General features: G+C 53.1%; 1 protein-coding gene across 2 annotated transcripts in view; it reads left to right on the plus strand.

The window, feature by feature from the left end:
- Positions 1–23056, plus strand: part of SMOC2 (SPARC related modular calcium binding 2) — a 147633-nt gene that overhangs the window by 59744 nt on the left and 64833 nt on the right. The window contains exons 5-7 of one of the 2 annotated variants that reach the window (XM_032837227.1): positions 8813–8860; positions 11843–11926; positions 13267–13341. In XM_032837227.1, coding sequence (XP_032693118.1) covers positions 8813–8860; positions 11843–11926; positions 13267–13341 — 207 coding nt within the window. The remainder of the gene's footprint in view (positions 1–8812; positions 8861–11842; positions 11927–13266; positions 13342–23056) is intronic. The other variant, XM_032837228.1, reaches the window with a different exon arrangement.

Here is a 23056-nt window from a genome sequence, read left to right on the forward strand (position 1 = left end):
AGGCTGGTGGGAGCTCCCTCCCTTCCAGGGGAGAGCGCGCAGGTGCACGGCAAGCGGCACACTGCCTTGAGAAGCATTCAGGACCGAGATGCTGCTCTTTGAGCCGCCTCCAACTGCGCCCCAGACTTTGCCCTGTCTGAAAGCGGGTGTTTCTTGCTCGTGGTTTGGAGATTTCTTTGCTCACCAAGACCTGTGGATTTAAACCCCTGGGTCAGGAGATGGCTTTACGCTCAGGTCTTCTGCATGGGAGGTGCTCAGGGGATAAAGGAAATGACAGGGAGCCCTAAGCAGTTCCCGCACCCCCTGTGCTGGTGGGGGGGCCCCGAGCAGTTCCCGCACCCCCTGTGCTGGTGGGGGGCCGGGTCGATATGCCTCCATCTAGACGCTGCTGATTCATATTTATTCTGCAAGAACTTTTTCTTCTTCTTTTCTTCTTCTGAAGACCTGAAGACTGACATTACCGGGGGCAGAGTAGAACTCAGAAACAAAGGACTCTTCTCCAAGGGAGGATTTTTGTAGCTTGTCTGTTCGCTGTTACTTGGAAATCACTCCAGGCTCTTTAATCTCCCTTCCCTTCTGCAACTGTGCACCATGGCCAAGGGCTTATTCCTGGCGCGGGTACAAAGCAGCGTGAGACACGTGAGCTGAACCTGCCTGCAAGAACTCTCCGTGTCACGACATCCCCGGAACCTTTGTGTGTGGCTCAGCTGGGAGTTTGTGTCTGACGTCAGTTGTAGGTCTGGGGATACAGAGCAGGAGAGGGGAGACATCCGCATCCATGGCTGAGGCCCGCCTGGGAGCTCCCTGTCCCTCCCCCTCTTAAACCAGGGTCGGTTGTGGGGAGAGTTGTCCTGAGTGGGATGGGGGTCCTGTTCAACCCGACTTCCCCACTCCCCGAGTTCTGGTGCCTTCTTGTGGGGCAGGACAGAAAGCCGGCTCTTGGCCCCACTCATTTCTTGGCACGTTGTATAATGTCCAGTGTCACCTCTCGTTTGGGGTCAGTCATTGGAGGCACGGCATGTCTGCGGAGAGGGGTGAGCACGTCAGCGGCCCTTTCCTGATTGCTTATCTGAGTAATTTCACTCTTGGGTTTGGGAAGGTCCAGGTATGGAGGAGAGAGGGCTTGGGGTTAGGTCGGAGGCCTCTCAGTACACTGCCCACATGTGTCCTGCATCGCCCCAACGTCTGTAGCTTTGGCCTCTCCCTGACGGGGACACCTCACATTTCTATGAAAATCCTAATCATTTCTGAAAATGTTCCCTTGGTAGAGAGAAGCTAACTTTTTTTTTCATTTTTCACTAATGAATTTCCCGGGTACTCAGGGACCAACCTGCACAGCTGAGGAATGTGAAAGAAACTTCCAGAACAACTGGATTTCCAAATCCTGACGTCAACAGCATAGCCACAGCTGGCTTCTCGAGTCTCTGGAGTATTTCTTTGTACACATGCTTGAAATGCAAATTCAGGGTTGCTTTGTGTGAACCAGAAAGTTTACTGATCAGAAGGAGCCCCTTTTTTCCCTCAAAATGGTTTTTTTTTTTCACCTTAATAATTCTTTTCCTGAAAAAGGAAAGTAAAGGAAGACATTTAGGTGCATACTGGCAAGGGAATAAAATCAGACAGCTTTAGGTCTGAGGACAGAGCCTGTGGGTCGTTGGGGTGAGACCCAGAGTGGGGTTACTGTGGCTGCCGGGAGGCAGTGTAGACGTCACTCACTGAGATGGGCTCTGGAGAAAAATGCAAGTCATCAGGAACCGCTGTGACCGTTGTCGAGATATTGAGGAAACTCATTTTATAACCCTGATGAGATAAAACAGTAATCTGATAGAGCCAATACAGCGTTTGTTAAACTTCTGATACACTTTCCAGACTGTGGAACTGTTTTTAGAGGGAGACAGAGCGAGGGCACGCGCACGTGGCACACACACACACACACACACACACACGCATGAGAGTCAGTGGGGCAGCGAGGCAGAGGGAGATGCCCAGCACAGAGCCCAACACAGGGCTCCATTTCACAGCCCTGAGATCATGACCTGAGCTGAAATCAAGAGTCCGACACTCCACCAGCTGAGCCCTCCAGGCGCCCCTCCCAGCAATTCCTGTAAAGCCAGTATTCGTCAGACACTCAAGAGAAATCTGTGGTCGTTAAGGTCATGAATGCTCGGCTAGCGTGAGGTGTTACTTGCTGCTGTCAGAGTCTGTGTGTGACGGGTGTGTGCTATGTAGCCTTAGGTACAGGGAAGATTGTGGGCTCACCAAAGCTGCTCCCGCACCATCTACTGATACCCAGGAAGCATCACAGTCCAACTGGTCTTGAACCAGAGGAGCCACTGCCCTGAGGGCCAGCTGCTGTGTCACCCTAGGGAAGACGTTAGGGCTCGCCGGACACGGGCATGGGTCTCGTGGAGTGAGAGAAGAGAGTACACATCGTTCATGGGCCGGGTCCAGTGTGGGAGGGCAGGGGCAGCACACAGTTGTGGTGCCCACCATGTTGGACACAGTCATGGAATGATTTACGGAAGGTCATGATGTTCTCTGGACTGGGCGCTTCTAAGCTTTGACACCAGTGTTCATGGGGTTGGGTGCCCTGAGGCCCCCGGGAGGTAACCAGGCAGGAGCTGGGCTGTACTGATAGGTTAAAAATCGGGTGCAGGTGGGCGCCTGGGTGGCTCAGTGGGTTAAGGCCTCTGCCTTCGGCTCAGGTCATGATCTCAGGGTCCTGGGATCGAGTCCCGCATCGGGCTCTCTGCTCAGTGGGGATCCTGCTTCCACCTCTCTGCCTGCCTCTCTGCCTACTTGTGATCTCTGTCTGTCAAATAAATAATAAATAAAATCTTTAAAAAAAATCGGGTGCAGACAGCTCACATTGTGCACATTGGCTCAAACACGTGACTATGTCCGGAGCCCTTTGTAGGGCTGGCCCTGGACCAAAGAGCATTATGGGGTGGGCTGGTTTCCAAGCGCTTGGACGTCAGTGTTGGTTTCCATCCTGGGCTTGCCACCCATGCTTCTCACTCTCTGTCTTTCTGCCCTGGCTCTCTACCGCTGGGCCTGTTGGCTGCCAGGAGGGTCAGCAGGCCTGAGATCAGGGCACTGTTGGAGCTGGCTGAGGTGCCGTCCACCTCCACGGGTCACACTCAGGCTCCCTGACTCGGAGTCAGGGTCTTCTACACACCAGACTCTGCAGAGGCCAGGCTGCTCAGACAGTCCCACATGGGGATCTGTGTCCTCGCAAGCAGAGGGTTTGCACATAACAAGGGGACAAGCTGGTGCCCAGCACGCGTGCATGCCCCAGGGTGCTGCTGGCCTTGCTCCCGACTCACGCTGCTCTCCCCCAGGGAGTCCTGTTCGCCCCTCCCTCTGCTTCAGGGGCCTGCCTGTCTGCTCAGCTCCCCAGGGGCAAACAGCGCAGACACGGATCCTGGCTCTGCCGCTTGCTGGCTAAGTGACCTGGGCCAGTTAGGCACCTGCCCAGATCTCAGTCTTCTCATCCGTGTAGTGGGCATAATGCTGGTGCCTACTTTATAAGGTTGTTGTCAGCATTAAATGACTTGATGGATGGGAAGGACTGAGGATGGTGGCCAGCACAGTCGGACCCGCGCAGACGAGCTGTGCTCACGGCTGCTGGCTTTGTTGCTTCAGTGAGTTCCAGGTCACGCTCATCTCCCCAAAGCAGATGAAACTCTTTAGTGCTGTCTCTCTTGCATCGTTTGTTGGCTGCACGCAGTGAGCATGTGTTGAATGAACCCAAGAACGTGATCACGGAGAGACGCCGACGTCACCCAGGCTCGTCGGTGCCCTGCCTGACTACTGGCTCTGAGTGGGGACGGCATTGCCGTCTGTCGGGTGTGGACCTTGTCACCACCTCTGCCTGTGAGACGCTCCTACGTGCAGACAGAGGCCGCGGGTGGACTGTGCCATAGACCTCGGGGGCACCTGAGGTGATCTAGCTGAAGGATCATTGTGAGCCTCTTGCCCATTGGGTTCTCTGCCGTCTTCCTTCACCAGCGTGCAGACGCTCTGACGCCGCCCATGTTGCAGATGAGGGAAAGGAGGTCGGGGCAGCGCAGCTGCTTGCTGAGGGTCACGGAGCTGTGGGTGGTGAGTTCGGGCTCTGGTCTCGGTTCTGCGACCTCCCTGCACCGTGAGGCCATGAGCTGCTTGCGGGGTCACTCGTGGCACCACAGGCTGTTCTGAGCATGGAATGAGGGGCAGACGCCACCAGCCAGCGCCTGAGGAAAGCCCACTGGTTTGGCCTGTGGTGGGGGGGGGCTGGAGGGGACGGGGAGATGGCTTTCAGAGAGCACAAGGCCAGCTGGGTCACTCAGCGCGACGGCAGAGACGTGTGTCCAGAAAATTCAGGAGGAATGGAACCCAGTATTCTTTCTATTCCTTTTCTCTCCGCCCCAATTCTGTCTCTTTTTTTCTGAAGCAAAGCCATGTGATGCTGTAAGGCTCTACTTGAATGTGTGATTCCAGAAAGAGATAAATCATGGCGGCTTGTTGAATTGGGCCCTGACGGAGCTGGCCATTTGGCCTGCTGGATCTGTGCTCCCCTGCCTGGGCTGACCTCATGAGCCCTCTCCCTTCTGCTGGGGCTGCACACACTGGAGACCGTCCTCCTTCCTGGTGTCTGAGGCCGGAGAAGGAGCTGGCTGAGACCACCGACTCAGCAGAACCTGGCACCCTCCGCTGGGCAGCCTTCTGGCAACATGTTGGGACTCCAGACTGCAGCTGGAGTTGAACCAGGTGCTCAGAACCACAACTCACATGATTTCCCCCTTAAATCACAGGTGTTCTTCTCTCCACATTGTATTTTTGTGGTTTCCTCCACTGGTAACGCGTACCCTAATTGCTAAAAACGTCACGTCTTTTAAAAGAGCATTTACATGGGATGAGAGCCCACCCGTGGAGGGACTTCAGCTGTGCCCTTTGAGAGATGAATCCGCGGGGCAGTGTTCATGTCCGTGAGCAGGGATCAGGTCTCTAAGGTGCAGCTGGCCAGCCCACAGCTTTCGAAGCTATTCACTGTCCCTCAGGCCCCCCGTTTTGAAGCCTTTTTCTGCACTTAAATCCTAGAATCTCACCCGTTTCTCTCCCCCATTCCAATTGCTGGGAATTCTTCAGCACATCCTTATCTCCAGAAAGCTGTAAGGAGAGAATGAGAGCTGATTTCTGGCTTGGGGTTCATGGATTCTAGTCGGCACGCAGTTTTGCTGCCTGGAGAGTGACATCCAGCTTTCTTCCACATCCTCGGGGACAACGTTGCCGGGAAGGATGTGAGGTTTGGGGGAGGCTTTTTGTGCAGAGGCAGTTGGAAGACAAAGTAAACAGCACCGCTGGATCTTCTCCAAATTCTGTTGCAAAACACTTGACTCGTGGAGCAGGTTACCAAGGACACTTGACTCTGCTTTAAAATCACTTCGTACTGTTAAGAACAAGATGGAATTATTTTTGTGTGGCCTGGTTTGAGTAAATACCAAGAGAATTTCGGGGGCTGGTGTGCAAGCTCAGGGCTGGTTGGTCTGGGAGAACGTGCGCCCGAGTGTGCAGGGATCCCTCTCCAAGGTCCCCTGGGGCCTCAGCCTCTTCCTCCCGAATCCGCAGCTTCTGGCCCTCAACCCCTAGATTACACAACACCGCCTTAATCCAGTGGAGAGGCTCTCTTGTGAGGGGCATCGGATGACTACATAGCATATTTACAGTTAGCTCAGAATGTTAAAGCCTGAGTAGTCATATTCAGAAATATTACTGAAATATTATCATTTCCAGTCCAAAATAGAACACATCTTTTGACTCATTGCAGAAACACATGATAACAGTAAGCTGATGACTAAAGATGGTTAAGCTCTTTAAGAAATCTGGATTTGTGCTGGGGAAATTGGACAGCTATGTCTGGAAGAATGAAACTCGACCATTCTCTTACACCGTACACAAAGATAAACTCGAAATGGATGAAAGACCTCACGTGAGGCAAGAATGTATCAAAATCCTAGAGGAGAACATAGTAACCTATTCGACATCAGCCACAGCAACTTCTTTCAAGATAGGTCTCCAAAGGCAAAGGAAACAAAAGTGAAGATGAACTTTTGGGACTTCATCAAGATCAAAAGCTTCTGCACAGCAGAGGAAACAGTCAACAAAACAAAGAGGCAACCCACGGGATGGGAGAAGATATTCGCAAATGACAGTACAAAGGCTGATATCCAGGTTCTATAAAGAACTCCTCAAACTCAACACACACAAAATAGATAATCACATCAAAAAATGGGCAAAAGACATGAACAGGCACTTCTCCAATGAAGACATACAAATGGCTAACAAACACATGAAAAAATGTTCATCATCACTGGCCATCAGAGAGATTCAAATCAAAACCGCATAGAGAGATCATCTTACACCAGTTAGAATGGCCAAAATTAGCAAGACAGGAAACAACATGTGTTGGGGAGGATGTGGAGAAAGGGGAACCCTCTTACACTGTTGGTGGGAGTGCAAGTTGGTGCAGCCACTCTGGAAAACTGTGTGGAGATTCCTTAAGAAATTAAAAATAGAGCTTCCCCATGACCCTGCAATTGCACTACTGGGTATTGACCCCAAAGATACAGATGCACTGAAAAGAAGGGCCATCTGTACCCCAATGTTTATAGCAGCAATGGCCACGGTCGTCAAACTGTGGAAAGAACCAAGATGCCCTTCAGCGGACGAATGGATAAGGAAGATGTGGTCCATATACACTATGGAGTATGATGCCTCCATCAGAAAGGATGAACACCCAACTTTTGTATCGACATGGACGGGACTGGAGGAGATTATGCTGAGTGAAATAAGTCAAGCAGAGAGAGTCAATTATCATATGGTTTCACTTACTTGTGGAGCATAAGGAATAACACGGAGAGAAGGAAGTGAGTTGGGGGAAATGGGAGGGGGAGACGAACCATGAGAGACTGTGGACTCTGAGAAACAAACTGAGGGTTTTGGAGGGGAGGAGAGTGGGGTGTCGGGTGAGCCTGGTGGTGGATACTAAGGAGGGCACGGGTTGTATTGGAGCCCTGGGTGTGGTACATAAGCAATGATTCTTGGAACACTGAAAAAATAAAATAAAAATAAAAAAATAAAGAAAAGCAATCTGGATTTGTGGAGATAGGTTCAAAGGAAGAAGCGAGCAGAGCAGGGCCCCAGAAGGTTTAAGAGAAGGCCACATGCTGGGGTCCCCTTTCTATCCCAGAGGGTTCTTAGCAGAGGTAGAGCCGTGTGTTTTGAAGCCTGGAGGCCGTGGACTGTGCTCCTGGGGGCAGGAGCTGCAGCTGGGAGGTGAGCCCTTTGGCTGCCACCCGGAGGGCTGGGCACACCATGGTGCTTCCCGTCTACTGGAGGATTGAACCTTCTAGATGTGCGTCACTTGGCTGCTCTTAGACCCGCAGCAGGAGGAGTAGATGTGTTTCCTCCCGAAGCTGGGAGCTGACCCCACAAGAGTGTGGCCAGAGCAGATGCACTGCTGGAGAAAGGTCTATTGTGTGTGTGTTTTGTTCCTTGAGGTAAACCCGCTGACCTTTTGGGAGAGGGTGTGAGAACCCACTGCCTTCGTGTGATTTCCGCCCACGTTCGAGAGAATGAATGGTTTGCGCAGGGGTGTGTTAACTTCTCTGGGCGGTGAGACCTTCCCCTAGGATGAACTGCTGGTACATTCCCTCCTATATTACTGTTACAACCCAAGACACAGGGTAAACATTCTTAAATGTCACCAAGTCTACATCTTCAGCATAAATGTTGGTTTGTATCTCAATGTCACATTCAAATTATAAGACAAGTCAGAGGGTTTCACGTTCCGTGTGGTGAGGTGTTTTTGCTAAGGCGTGCACCCCAGCAGGAGACGGTGGTGATTCTCAATGAACCCTGCATGGACAGTTCTGAGCGCAATTAGCAGGTAAACTCCAAATTCATTCAGAACAGAATTTTCTTTTTTTAGTCCTTCGAGCAGTGCAATAATGGCGAGGGAGTCAGTGCTGGTTGCTGTTTTGAGCTCCAGGGGAAGAGAGAGCCACACCTCACAGGTGTAGGGCAGACCTCTTGGTGTGACATAGGTGTAGACATGCTCTTGTGAATTACTCCCACAGCCTTAGCATTTTCCCAGCATTCTTCTGCAAAAAGACAGTTGCTCAGTTTTCTTTTGTATAGAATGAAATCCAGCTGAAAGCAGGGTTTTCTTGATCTTTGGTTGCATAACTTTAAAAAAAAAGATTTTATTTATTTATTTGACAGACAGAGATCACAAGTAGGCGGAGAGGTAGGCAGAGAGAGAGGGGGAAGCAGGCTCCCCGCTGAGCAAAGAGCCTGAGCGGGGCTCGATCCCAGGACCCCGAGATCATGACCTGAGCTGAAGGCAGAGACTTAACCCGCGGGGCCACCCAGGTGCCCTGGTTGCATAACTTTTTATTTAAAAAAATGTTTCCTTTTTAAATCTAATGTGCTCTGCTGCGTCAACATGGCAAAATGCATGTTAAGGGGATTAGGGCATTTCCAAGTGAAGGAACAGTGATCTGTTTATTGCATATGGGAGTGTATGTCCTCACGTGCGTGGCCAACTAATGAGTCAGCAGCAGACGTCGGAACTCGTCTTTGGTTTGCTAGTCGAGGGCCTGTGACTGCAGACGACGCTGTCACCTCAGCATACACGACGGTGTGCGTCGTTTGACTAGGAAGTGACAAGCACTGTGAACTGCTCAAAATGGGACCCAATATTTGCGTAACAACTGTCGATGACCACTTGGGAGCCAAAATTAATTTATTCCTCGTTGTCCCCTTTTAGGTTCCATAAATGAAAAGGTGCCCCAACGGGAAGGCACAGGAAAAACAGGTAACTATCTTAAAATAAATTTCTATGCTGATAATATGTAGCAGCTGATTCAATTGTAATGTGGACTGTGTGATAAGGAGAGCTGACTCACTTGATTACTTACTCATTCAACCCCCATGTATGGGTCCCTTTAGATGGGCAGGGACCTGCGGGGCTGGTGTATAACCTACACTGCCCACGTGAGGGCCTCCCAGGTGTGGTTTTGCTGGGATCCCGGTGTGGGCAGGTGCCCCAGGGTTCTGTCCCTGTGGGAGGGCTCTAGTTTGGTGTTGGGTTCCACATGTGGTTGTGGAGTCTGGGCAGTCACTGTGGCCCATCAGAAAGGGGTATGCTTTCTACCTGTGACAGTCATGGCCTTGGGGACTGGGGACAACAAGAACCAGGTAGAGCAGCGGGCCGTGCACTTTTGGAACCCCTCCATGGCACCTGGTTCATCTCACACAGGCCACGGCACATCCGCCATGACCGTCCACGAATCCCAAATATTCTCTGTGCCCTTCCCACAGTCATTGTCCTGTAGACTCAGGGTTGTGTTTTTCCTCTTTTATATCAACTTTTAAAGTCAGAAGTTGTTTTCAAGAGAAAATAAAAATTTTTTAGAACCAAAATTTTAGGCATTTTTTTTTTTCTGATGTAGGTTATAGTGTATGACCCAATAATGAAGGAAAGTGGTGTAAAGCCAAGTAGACCTGGGTTTCATTCAAGTCCATTCCCACCAGCCGGCACTGAGGCTGTGGCGGGCATTGTCCCTGTCCTGGGAAGATGGTGGAGTCCCTCAAGTCATGAAGATAAACATAGGGGATAGGCATCTGGGACGGCATCAGCCGTGAGGACGGTGTGCAAGGGGGGCTTGGTGGGAGTGTGCGTGGACCAGCCTCGTGAAAGAGGGGGTGGTGGGTGGGCGTGGAGTGTGTGGACATGGGGATGGTATGACGTAGGACAGAACAGCTGTATAATTGGGGAAAATAACCCATTTTCTAGGGGAAAGACAGCAGCAGGCAGAGTTAGAATACTGCATGGAGCAAGGGTTTACGTTAGAAAAAGAATGTTCGATGACCAGCATGGACTTGGGTCTGTGAGGTCCCAGGGCGGGCCTGTCAGTATTTTGTAGAGGGGAGGAAGGGGCAACATTCATGATTACGCATCTCAGTCAGAGGCTCAGGGGGCAGCGGTGACAAAAGGAAACGCCCTCCGACGTGGTTTCCTGACGCAGGGCCTTGTAGCACCTGCTCTAGAGGTGAAACGAAAATCCCTAGAGAACTGGTATGTGAGCACAGAAATTAATTTAAGGCAGGAACACATTCCTTCTACTGAAGGCTCTTGCTATATAGACATGAACACAACAGAGAAAATGCCTGAAATTAATCCGCACAGCTGGCTTATGGATAAAAATGAGGCCTTTGCTAACTCTAGTGGGGAAAACAGAAAGCACATGGCACTCCCCAGTTTTGTTTCATTTTCTTGGGTCTGAGTTCTGTAGGTGCTGCTATGTTTGTTATGCTGGGACAGAACTCCACATGGGCCTGAGAGTAGACGCTGGTGGAGGGCGGTCATGCTGATGGGGGGTAGGGCCTGGACCAGGAGACACGGGGGCCCCTGGTGCCAGAGATGGGGGGTGACGGGGGCCTCATCCTCCCCCCGTGCCCTGAGCCTCGCCCACCATGAATGAGCTGGGCTGACTATTTAGGCTGGCTTGGACCCAGTGATTTTGGGAGCAGACTCGTGGCCCCACAGTGGTGACGTGGCTGGGCCTCAGTAAAAACGTACAGCACTAATAATGTGCTGACTGACATCACTTCAAAGGACTTCTGAATGTGTTTGGTACACTGTAGATACGTCCCCATTTAGTTTTAGTTTCTGGAAGGAGATGACAAAATATTTGATGGGCTTACAGGTACTACCAGTGTTAGAACTTGAGTTTCTCGAATAGGCAGCATTACATTTTTTCAGTGCTCTGACAAAAAGCAAACTTTTTTTTCCCCAAAAGATCGTTGTGTGTTAAAGTTTTTTAAAAAAAAGCTTTTTGGTTTCCCCCCAAGAAAAGTTTATGAGAAACTTCGTTTTTATTCTTCAGACATCTGGGAAAGTCATGAATCACAGATAAGCCTTGTGGCTGGTCCTCATCTCCCTCACTACTTAGCGTATTTTAATCCTGAAATTATTATATAACTGAATTGCGTGAGCAAGCTTGAGGGAAAGGCCCAGGCTGGCTCTTGGGAGCCCTGCAAGGTGCCTTGTGACCGCCCCCAGGGCAGGGGCCCCGCTCACCCAGAGCAGACTTCCAGCAGCTCCTTCTCCACATCTCCCTGCTAGATCTCAGAACTTTCTAGAACCTTAGGTTCTACCAGGGAACCCACAGTTAGTTTTTTTACTGATTAAGTAAAGATTATCCACGGGATCTATGCCTCCAAAGAGAACACAGAGCACTGCTGTGACCCCCTGGCCCCCCGCTCTGTGACATTGACTCTGGTCCCTCCATGTGTCCCTTGCCCTAGCTCCTGCAGGGGTGAGGGATGGGTTGATGGTGCAGGGGTGCCCAGAGCAGGAAGTCGGACACGATTCTTCGATCCCGACCTTGTGCTCAGGAAGATGGGGTGGGGCCGGAGCAAGCATATCTGAGATCCCCGAGCCCACCCAGCCCATGTCTCTGACTTTGGTCACCCCAGCTCGCGGACTCTGCCGACATGAGTCCCTTCCCCACTGCTGTGCTCCCTGGTTTACGTTATTCTGTCTCTTGCTCGCCCGTCCCAAGCTGCTCTGGCTCCTAGGGACACCCAGCAGCTCCCCCAGGGCCGGTTTTCAGCCGGCACGTACCTTATGTGGCAGCGCCCCAGGGCCCCTGTGCGGTTTATGGGGAGTCCCTGCCCGGCTCCGCTCACCCGTGAACCTGGGGTGGTGGTTTTGGCTGATGTGTGGGGTGTATGCAAGCCCCCCACTTCCATCCTGTATGCGCACTTACTGAACTTACTCTCATAATTGTAGTCTCCTTGCAAATCTTTTCCGTTCTGAATTCAGATGATGCCACAGCTCCAGCGCTGGAAACTCAACCCCAAGGAGATGAGGAAGGTGAGCCCAGGAGAAAACAGGGTCTGGCTGGGGGAGGATGGCGGGACACATTGGGGAGGACGTTGGGACGCATGGGGGAGGACAGCGGGAATGCATGGGAGGACACGGAAACACACTGGGACAGTCGTGGGCAAGGACAGTGGATATGAGCCCGGGAGACACAGGGTCTGGTCGGGGGAGGAGGCGGGTGTGCACGGGGCCATCATGGGCCTGGGAAGTGCAGGCAAGTCACTCTGCTGGGAGTCCCCTCAAAGTGGACTGGACTTGGCCACTTGCAACTCTATGAGGGCTCCTGCTGTCCTTCCTGGTGGTTCTGGAGAGGGCTCGTGAATGGGGCCATGTGCTTTCATACAGCACGACACAGAGGTCTTTTTTAAAATCAAAATTTATGAGTCGAGATTGTACAATTGGGATGGCATAAAATATTTATTTCAAAGGGTGTAGACACGTACATCCTGTTCCTTGCTCATGTGTCATGTCTGACATCATGTCTCCACTGCAACGCGATGCGTGAGATGAAATTTGTGAAGTCACGTGTGTGCAGGTGTTTCCAACTTTGTAGTGATGGCAAAGGTGGATTTCCCATACCTAGTCTTTCATACGTCACCTTCAGTATTTGCCAAAGGCTCACAGGTGCTCAGGTCAAAAGGAACAAGGGTTTGAAGATGAAATGATAAATAAGTCAGAGACTGAAAGGTAGAATGACAAGGTGCCCCGTAGAGAGCGGGAGCAGGAGGGCTCACGTCCGCAGGGCCCTGAGTCAGCTCACGGAGTCCGTGGATGCCGTGGGTCTGAGGTCACAGGCTGCGAGCGTGGAGGGTGGCTCTGCCGCGGGGTCTCGGGCCCGCAGTGTGACTGGTGCACACGGCAAGCACTCAGGGGTTTGTCCGATGGTACTGCGGAAAGGAATCGTTCCTGAAATGTCTTACACAAAATCGTATCTTCCATGTTGTGGTTTGTACCAAGTCTTCCCTGAGCAGAACTGCATGTGCCGCACAAACGTCCCCTCTTTGTGACACGAGGGTGGGTTTCTGTCGGGGTTTCTCCCTGGAACCTGCTTCTTTGAAGTGAGGCCAATCTGAGGACGTATAATTCTTGTTTACAGTCTGGGAGGAGGAAACGGGGAGGGAAAAGCAAATGCCCAATGTCTAAAAATGTATATAATTCTTGCCTTTTGTCTCACATGCATAATCATTTTAACAGTTTCTTTAAAAATGTGCACAATGTGTGTACTGAGCGCACTGCCTTTGGCTTTTAGGCTGCCTACCGAGCTCTTTCATCGAGAGACTGTGTTTTCAGGATGCTTTGAAAATGATCATCACTTTGTTTTGGTTTCTTAGATATTGCATCACGTTACCCCACGCTTTGGACTGAGCAAGTTAAAAGTCGGCAGAACAAAACCAGTAAGAATGCAGGTAAAAAGGGGCCCAACGCCACTTTGTGAGGAGGGTTTTGGTGGACTCAGGGAGTGGTTTTGTTTTCTGGAAGTTAAGCACGGACTCCATTTTTTTTCTCAATTTTTGATGACTCACGCAAATGATTCTTGTGACTTGACCACCAAAATGTAGCTCAGATATTGGTGTTTTTATTAAGTTTTCTAAGTTCCTTAAAAGGGTTCTCTGAAAATGTCAAGCAAATGAGAGCTTCAGTATAAAAATAGAAGCATTTGATACTAGGTATTTGTTTTTGACCTCATTTCAGAGATGTCCAAACACTTGGTTAATTCAGTTCAAAATCCTCAGAACTATGTGGATTGCATTTGCTACAAAGGAGTGTTTGGCAGAGTTTTACACTTTTTAAAAAAGATGTTATTTATTTGAGAGAGAGAGAGCCTGTGCATGAGAGGGGGAGGGCCAGGGAGAAGCAGGCCCCCCGCTGGGCAGGGACCGACTTGGGACTGGATCCTGGGGCTCTGGGATCCTGTCCTGAGCAGGAGGCAGTCACGTGACCAACTGAGTGGCCCAGCGCCGGAGAGTTCTGGGCCTTAAGGCGACACGTGAAGAGGTGACGCTGCCTCCGTTGACAGGTTTTGCCGGAGCGGACGCATTCTGTGTGCTGCGAGCTTAGCGGGTCGCGTGCGCGCTCGCCTGGCTGCTCCCATGGTGTTCCCGTGTGAGGACCTAGTGAAAGGGTCCTTCCAGGGTTGGGGTGTTCAGCTGCCGGGGACCACGGACTAATCACGGGCGGTCTGGGACGGCCTCAGGCGTGGGCTGCGAGTTTGCAGAAAATCAGCCTTAGAATCGCAGCTCGGCTGCCTGTGGTTGCGGGTTCTCCGTCCTAGAGTGTCTCCACGCCCACTGACAATTAACAAAAAGAAATCGGAAGCTTTCCCCGCGTTCAGGATATGAAGGATAGTTTGCCTTCCCCTCCGTGTACCCTGACGCGCACGCTGAGAGGGACTCCTGATGGGAAGCCCCGAGTCTGGGTGTCTCGAGGCCCCTGCAAGGCCCAAGACAGAAGCTCTGCGGTGGGGACGGTCACTGACCCAGTTCCCCCGAGGCAACACAGAGAACAAGCTGTGGAGGCGCCTTGGGAGGGCTGGGGTGGGTCGGGACTGCCGTGTTCTTCTGGTGCAACTTCCGCCCGGACGCCCCCAGTCACCTCCTCCAGCCCCACAGCACGACGCTCAGCTCCCTTGTCATTGCCAAGGACGCCACCTGCACGCGTCCTCCCGGGTTGTAGCCCCGCTGGGCTAGGATGAGGAAGGGAAAAATCCACGGGTCTGACTCTGATACACGCGTGCAAATGGCAGGGAAACCATAATAGTGTTTCTAGAATTTGCATTTTCTTTCTCTGAAGTGATTGGGAGAAGTTTGTCCTGTCGTATAAAGATACAACACGCATCCTTCTCTCACGAACTTTAGAAACGGGGAGTTTAGCTCAGTCTTGTCACTCTGATTCCCAAAGCAATCTCGTTAGATTTGCCCTGTAGCGTGTGACGAGCATGGGGGAAATGAAGAAAACGTCGTCTGTTTTCCGTGGGTCTTGGAGGCGTCTCCTGGGAGAAGCAGGGTGGCCGTCCCTGACCTTTACTTGAGGAATGCGTAGGAAATGATTCTGAACGATGTCCTGGAAATGTGCATTTTCTATAAAAGCAATTTGACTTGTCAGAGGACATGATTTCAGGTTTTGACAGAGTAAGCTGCCTGTGGACAGACATGTCTCTGTCACTTGTCACGGGCTCTTACCAGAGTCCCAGGATGACAGCAGCATGCCAGGCTCTCGCCATGTAGGGGCTGAACATGATGTTTCGGGAAATGCCCGTTTACCTAAGTCACCCTCTGCTGCAATCTGATTTCAGTCAGCCTGTGTGAGCAGACTTACAGAAGATGACACTCGTTGGTACCTGGACACGGGGCATGGAATTCCTGGGTTCTCAGTTGTCTAGATGCACGTTCTTTCCCAGGGCCTGAGGAAGGTCCCGGCAAACTGGTATTTTACAAAATGAAAATAGTCTTGGATCGGCGCAATGGAACAGTGAAACCGTTGTTGAGGTTGCAAATGCAAAAGGAGCTTCAATTTTAATTTTTTCATTTAATTTTTAATTTTTTAATTTTAAGGCAGGGGAGGGACAGAAGAAGAGGGAGAGAGACTGTCAAGCAGGCTCCATGTGCAGCACATAGCCTGACGCACGGCTCGCTCGCAGGACCCTGAGACCATGACCTGAGCCAAAGTAAAAAGTCGGAGGCTTAATGGACTGAGCCACCCAGGCGCCTCTAATTTCTATTTTTATTTATGTTTATTATTTTAATTTATTTATTCAACAGAGAGTGACAGATCACAAGTAGGCAGAGAGGCAGGCAGAGAGAGAGGAGGAAGCAGGCTCCCCGCTGAGCAGAGAGCCCGATGCGGGGCTCGATCCCAGGACCCTGAGACCATGACCTGAGCCGAAGGCAGAGGCTTAACCCACTGAGCCACCCAGGCACCCCACTAATTTTTATTTTTAAAAGATACTTTTGCTAATGATCTTCTCTGATAGAAGCAGGCACATTTAGTTAACGAAGCACAAATAATTGGTGATTGTTTGCTCTTCTGTATATTTTTTAAACAGCTGTTTGTCCTATTCCTTCATGCCCTTTCACAGAAGAGGCCAGACCGGGAACGCATTTCTCTTTCGCTCTGATGTTCCTTTGTGAGTTAAATGTCCCTCCGCCGTATTTGCCCTGCGAGCTTGTGTTAACATGATGTAATATTACTCATGCTACAAAGTACGCAGAATGCGATCGCCGTGCACAGTGAGTGTGTGCCATGGGCCTGTGGTCAGCATGCTTTGGAACATTCTGTGGAGTTCACTAGGAGGGACCTTTCCTGCAGAGGAAAATGGGGCTCTCCAGTCTATGAGAATTTACACATAGTGGGCACTTAGTGTTTATTAAATTAGTAAAGAGTTTGACCACATGGTTTCCACAGGCTCTCTGATGGCGTCACTACTGCTTTTCCCTGAAACAAACTCAATGAAGCAAACGACAGAAAAAAAACAGATAACTAGAAAAGAGAATTAATTTCAGTTTCAGAGAATTAAGTTCAGTTTGACCATTGCACTTTTATTCGCCGAAATTCAATATAAACGTGAATGAAATCATGTCCTGGTGGTTCATTCGGCAAGAAGAGCGTCGGTGCCGTTAGGCGAGTCATCGCACATCGACGCGTAAAACCGGAAATGGTGCTTTGCTTAAGAACGTATGACTCAGTTTTCCTTCTCACTGTAAAATTGAGAGTGTCAACTACTATCTTGAATCATTTATTCTGTGGTTTTATTTCTATCCAATAAGATATAGAAGTTGATCCCAAAATTTTACCAGATGAGAGGTTTTGTAACATAGGGTCGTTGAATTATGTAAAGTTCGTGTATAGAATGTGGAAGGAGTCAGAGGTGGTTTCCGAACAGGAAACTTCTCTAAAAGTGCTCTCAGTGCCGTTTGCCATGTGGACCGGAGTGGAACGGGACTCCGGGAAGGGAGCAGAATGCGCCCATCTGGCCGCGGCACAGCTCGCCTCTCTGCAGTGGAAGGGACCGTCCACGCCCCGTAGCCCAGCACGAACTCAAGGAAAAGGGGAAACACAGCTCTGCACGTCAGAGAGATGGAGGGGTTCCGTGCCGTAGCTGTGCTTGCTTCAGCCACCGAGTGCACTCCGCGGAGAAGCCGGCTTTGGTGAGCGCCTTCCACAAAGGATGGGCTTTAACGCAATGATGAGCTCTACCAGCTGAAGAAGCCACAGAGGCGACCTCGCTCAACCATTAATGGAAGATCAAAGAAACAGACCTCGGGACGGACAAGTTGTTCACTGCAGGCAGCGCGGGTGGATATGTACTTTTTTAAAAATGTGCTGTCCCTTAAGGAGAAGCCAAGTTGCACGGACGTAAGCGAACTTGGAATGTTCCAGTAATCTGCGAGGCTTACTGAGAGGACGAAAACCCCACGAGGCTGAGGTGAGCTCAGGTCTGTACTTGGCTGGGGGACTGGGGGGTAAGGCCTTGTTGTCCCCTCAGTCAGTCCTGGCCGTGGCTGCCCCTCGGGTGTGCCCACTGCTCCCCAGGACTCTGACCTTCCTTCACACGGAGCTCTGGTCCCCTCAGTCTGTGTCCCCTGGGGACATGCGGTGCTGCCGGCCCCAGCTCGGCCCCGGCTCCCGAGCCCTCCTTACCTTCCCACGTAATTGGCACGTTCTGGCTCTTCTGTCCTGCCGAGTCACGGGTCTGGGTCCTTACAGGTTTTCATGATAATCTGGCACTTTGCAGACGAGCAGATTCAGGAATCCGCCCTTGAGCCCGTGACAGCCCGATGGCCGCGTGGCATCCGGGCCACTGGGGCCAGGCCTTGTCACCGTCCGCAGCCTCAGGGTCCGGCTTCGGAGCAGCGTGCGCATGCAGGGCACCCCTTCAGGACAGGCTCGCTCTGGGGGCGACAGGGTGACTGGGCCACATCTCTCTTTGAACTCGCACACGCTGTCTTTCTTGTTTTCATGTCGGTCGGTGTTCATTTCGATGCTCACCTCAGGCCTGGGTCTGAAAATATCCTCACCAAAGTCAGCCCCATCTTAGCGCCGTGAGGAGGTGGCTTGCCGTCAAAGGCTTCGCTTTCTCAGCTCCGGAGGTGACCGTGCGGGAGTTAGAGTGAGTGGCTGTGACCGTCCTTCTTCCGGTGTCATAGTTGGTTCCGTGACGTCTGGCGACCCCACATGACACCGAGTGGAAGGCCCGCGGCGGGCTCTGTGGCTCTGCTGATGTGTCGGGGCTTGGGGAATCGGCTGACAGTGGCTGACGCCTCCCGCCAGCTCCGCATCCCCCGGCAGCGGTGACAGCAGCTGGGGGCTGCGTGCGAATCCCTCGTGGGCAGTCTTGCCCCCTCTGCCTGGCCTGAGGAACAGGTGGGCATTGGGGTGCATCCTGTCTGGGACTCAGGGGTGCGGGCTGCACCGGGCACCAGGAGGGACGTCACGCAGGGGAACGCTCGGCACCCCCTCCCCGGAGGGGCAGGCAGTTTTTATTTGGAAACCAAGAGGGTTGTATCCTCTGATCCTGACACGACACGTGCGCCCTTCAACCTCCTACTTCCAGCCGGGGCCACACGTGCCCAGGCCTCGGTGCCAACCCAACGGTTGCTGGGGTTGGGTCCAGAGTTTCCCGATGAGGCCGAGAGGCCTGGGGAGGACAAGGGGACTGAGAGACACCGGCGGCCCAGGGCAGTCTCTGTGTCTGGGGTATTGGTGCTGGGGGCCGTCACACAGAGGGTCCTGGGGGTGAGATGAGGGAGGACCCCCTTGCGGACGGCATCCTGCTGGCCCCAGCCAGCAGCATCTGAAGGAGGACAGTGTCTCAGGGAGGCGGGGGGCCCTGGTTCCCCCTGCCTGGAGGAGGGAAGACGTTGGCTCCTGGCTGCGGGTCACGGCTCCTCCCCGTGAGGCCCAGGGCGAGGAACAGGAAGGCCCCCCACAGGCTCGTTCTGATGTGCGGAGTGAGCTCTGTGGGTCACTCTGCTGTCTGTACCTTTGCTGTCACCGCGTGCTGGCCTCCGGGGGGTCACCAAGGAGGGCATTCTGTCCTGCGGGCGACCTTACAACCCTTCTCCGAGTTCTGTGGGCTTGGGACTGGCGGGTGGAATCTGCCGTCGTCCCCCTGGGCCTGAGCTCTGTCGCCTCTGCCCTGAGTCAGGCTCATGGCACCGTAGGGACCTGCTCCCTTGGGCAGTAGCCCCATTGGGCTCCATCAGCGCACAGTCCCCAGGGAGCGGGGCACCCAAGAGCAGAACCCAGAGGGGAACAGAGACGGCCGTGGTGGCGTGAGTTGTCTGCACAGCGACGTGGACACAGCCCTCCTGCCCTAGCACCTGTCCTCTGCCCAGCCTGAAGCCTCAGTTCTTCGGGCCTCCACATTTCTGGCCTCGGTGCTTGTCCCGCCTCTGGGGACCTGCGCTCACTGGCCAAGGAGACAAGAGACCAAGTGGCTTCTGGTTCCGCAAGTTGGAGAGAAAAGAGCCACGCGCTGGGAGCGATTAAACCCGTCAGGAAGCCCTGCCCGAGCTCAGAGCCCGCCAGGCTCATCCAGCCCAGTGTTCCTGAGCTGGGGACCACCAGGAGGAGGCTGGTGAGCTCACACTCCTGGGTCACAGCCCATGGCCCCATTCCCCTCCCTGGCACAGTGAGGTCCCCGGGGGTCCATCATGCAAGCATTTCAGGACAGAATTCCTGCACACGGAGGCCCCACCAGCTGCCTGCATGCCACCCTGGGCCCAAATGCAGAGCCCAGCTGCGCCCCCAAACATCCCAATCCCTAGGGCCCAGCAGCTCCTGACTGACACGGAGCCCTGCTGCCTGGCCACATGCTGGGAGTTTTGGAGACGCTGCTCCGTAGCTGAGCATTTAAGTCAGCCGCTCTGAGCGAAGCAAGTTGCCCTCCAGAACTCAGTGGGCTCCTCCCAGCAGTACGGGGGGTGTCTCAGAGATCAGGTGGGGGTGTGGCATGGGGGTGGGGGGGACGCTGCATCGCCAGGCAAGCAACACGGCTGCCCTCTCAGGGAAGACCAAGGAACCCTGCCACCATCCGATCCGGGCCCCCAGGTTCCAGTTACAGCACCCCCCCCCCCCGTGTGGACACGGACTTGTTTTCTGTGTGAGACGCAGTGCTCAGGGGCCGGTGGGACTCAGGCCCACAGTGGGTCACGTCCGGGGTCTGTTGGAGGGCGTGGGTCCAGCATCAGCGGTGAGCCCGCTGCCCTGCTCTGGGGAAGGTGAGGACCGTGGCTGATCTCTGTGTTGGGCCAAAAGGCTGACCTCTCTGGCTGCTGCCTTTAATGACCTAGGACAGCGGGTGGACTGCAGAGCGCCTGCCGTGTGACCTCTCCCCTCGTGGAGACTCAGTGTTGTTGACCATGGCCGTGGGCGTGGAGGCCACCCGGCTCCAGACCCGTGAGCGTCTGTGTGGGTCCCAGATGGCTGAGCTCTTCCCTCCTGGCCCAGGTCGCAGTGCCCTGCTTGGCCCTGCTGGGGCTGGGAGGCGGACACTGACCCAGAACTCCCTCCAACGCTGGGGGCCATGGCTCGTGGTGGGGGCTGCAGGCTCTTCCGCTGGCTCAGAGGGAGGGTCCATGTGGCGGGCTTCGTGGCACTTGGCCTTCTGTCACGGTTTCACGTCTGAAGTTGGCAGTGCAGCGTGTCTTTTCTCTCTCTGCCTGTGGCTCCTCCAAAAGCCGGGCATCGGGCCGTGGACATGGCCCTTCGGAGACCCTGGGGAGAGCGCGGCCGGGATGGGTGGGCAGCCTTGGGAAGCCTCTGGTTTCACTGGTCTTTTCAAGTTGTGTGTGTGGGCGGGAGGAAACTTGGGGCCCCATCCGTCCTCTCTGACGTCCTCCTCCCACTCTGGGGAAAATGCTTCTTTCTCCTCCTTGAGCTCGTAAAAACAGCTCTGTTTTCTGTCCAGGGGGACGTCCGTGACGCCCGACGCTCCACGGTTGTATGGAACCCCTCGTGGAAACATTCTTCTGCTTTCTTCAGAGTTGATAATTGTTGTTTTATTGCACATATTAAAATTAGGGCCAGAAGATAATTATCTTTTGATTCTGCTTTAAATCATGGTAAGCGGCACTCTCTCGGGGAAAGTCATACCCATTATGTTCTCTTGTTCCTTCCCAAGTTGCCAAGTATGCGGTCCCCATTTCCCTTTTTACTCTGTTTTTCAAACGTGGGATCACAAAAGCATCAAGACACCGACCAGATTCGAAGTGATAAAACCTCTGCTGTTTGCACAGATTGAAGTATTAAAGTAAGTCCGTAACTTCTTTTAAATGTAGACTGTAAAAGTCCATTATTTTAAAAAATATTAATCTCCAGAGTGAAGACGCTGGCGCCCTCCTCATCCTCACACCTGTATCACTGAATTTATTCAATTTCCCTAATTATAAAGGAAAGCTTTAATTTCAATCACGTGTAATTCGTAGATTTCAGTATCCAAACGGTGGTTCAAGAACCGGGATACAGCGTTTCAATGTGGGTACGGGGAGTAGTGATGAGAACAAGTATGTCCAGCCCGTTGGGCCTGAAAGCTCGGGCGGGCGTGTGTCCGTCACAGCTCGGGCCGGCGTGCGTCCATCCGAACTTCGTGATCTCACCGGGCAAAGACGTGCGTCTGCTTCTCCGCTGAGGTGGTGAGCTCTGGTGTTTGACAGAACACCAGATAGAATTTGATAGAGTGCGCGGAAAGCTTGTCCCATGCCCGGCGGAGTGCCGTGTGTTTTAACGGACGATAGACTCCGGCTCACATCTCCTAGGGAGACACTTTTCCAAAATCTTTCAGCGGCAGAGGCTTGGATTTAGTCCAGAGTTGGGGTTCCGGGTTTCCTACACCCGCACGGCCAGACGGACCGGCCTGTTTGGTTCCAACACTGGTGGGCTCGCCATGAAATGACCTCGATCCCATCCTCTGGACGTTGTCTCTGCGTGAGAGCAGACCGGGGCGCCCAGCCGTGGTGTACTTGCCATGAGCTCTTGACCAGATGCAGGCCTGGACTCGGGGGAGGGCCGGCGTGATGGGAGTGATGGAAGCAGCCCGTGGTTGGGCCACAGGTGTGGGGACGAGGAGGGCGTCAGCATCTTCACTCTGGAAACCAAAAGCCATTTACGTGGTAAGGGACACACCGGGTGATGGGAGGTGCCTGGAGAGACGCAGGTGCATGCTGAGAAGGAGCTTTGCGGCACCGTGCACACACACAGTGTGTGTGGAAACACGACACACAGAGCAGGTGACTGTCCCTTTTCTGGGTGTCTTGTGAGTTAGCAGCAGCCTTTCCTCCAGCAGAAGACCAGCTGCGGCGAGAGCCTCCCATGGCCTCTGGGACAAGCTGAGGGCGGGAGGTCACTGGGGCTAGTTTGGGGTTCCCTCCATGCGACCCTTGTGAGCTCATATCTCTCTGAGTGTCAGCATCTCAACTTCAAAGTGTAGCATGGAGACCGATCGGGCAGGAGTCCAACCAGGCCAGTGGGGCTCTCCGTGCAGCCAGTCCCCAGGGGTGGGTTTAGTTCCCAGGGGTCTGTGTCTCAGGTCAGTCCCTGGCTTGGCAAATGATGCTCCTCCAGAGTCCCTTGCCTGTGTGTTCGTCGTAAAGTGGCTAGAGAGCCGCGCTGGGAATCCGGTGCTAGAAGTTGTAAGAACGAACAAGGAGCAGGTGCCCCGAGGAAAGGCTGGCTGGTCGCCGTGAGGTTCCTGCGCTGTCTTAGCTCCTGATGCAGCCCTCCCTGCTGATGGAGAAGAAACGTCTCTCCTTGATGTTCATGCTTAGGAGTGGACGCTTGGCGGAACAGACCTCCCCGTGGTTCTGTCTCTACGGTCTTCCCACCAGTTAGGTTAAAGACTGAGTCAGAATCAGGACAGCTCGCGAGCTAGGGAGGGTCTTCCTGGACACGACCCACAGGTAGAGGAGATTAGGTTTCCTTCCTCGCCCACGGGGAGAGCAGGGAGGGGGCCGTTCTGTCCAGGGCGGCCCTCATCCAAGGGTGTCTCGTCAGGGACCTCTCCCTCCCTGGCTGTGCCGTTATTTGTGCGGGGCGAGTCGCACAGAGCTGTGCTAGCCCTGCGCTCTTTCTGCCGGCCCGTCTTCCTTCCAAATGGGACAAAGTGGGTGTTTCTGGTATAGTCTC

Source organism: Lontra canadensis, unplaced genomic scaffold (genome assembly GCF_010015895.1).
Source record: "Lontra canadensis isolate GAN:19392208 unplaced genomic scaffold, GSC_riverotter_1.0 scaffold97, whole genome shotgun sequence".
In the NCBI taxonomy this organism is placed as follows: Eukaryota; Metazoa; Chordata; class Mammalia; order Carnivora; family Mustelidae; genus Lontra; species Lontra canadensis.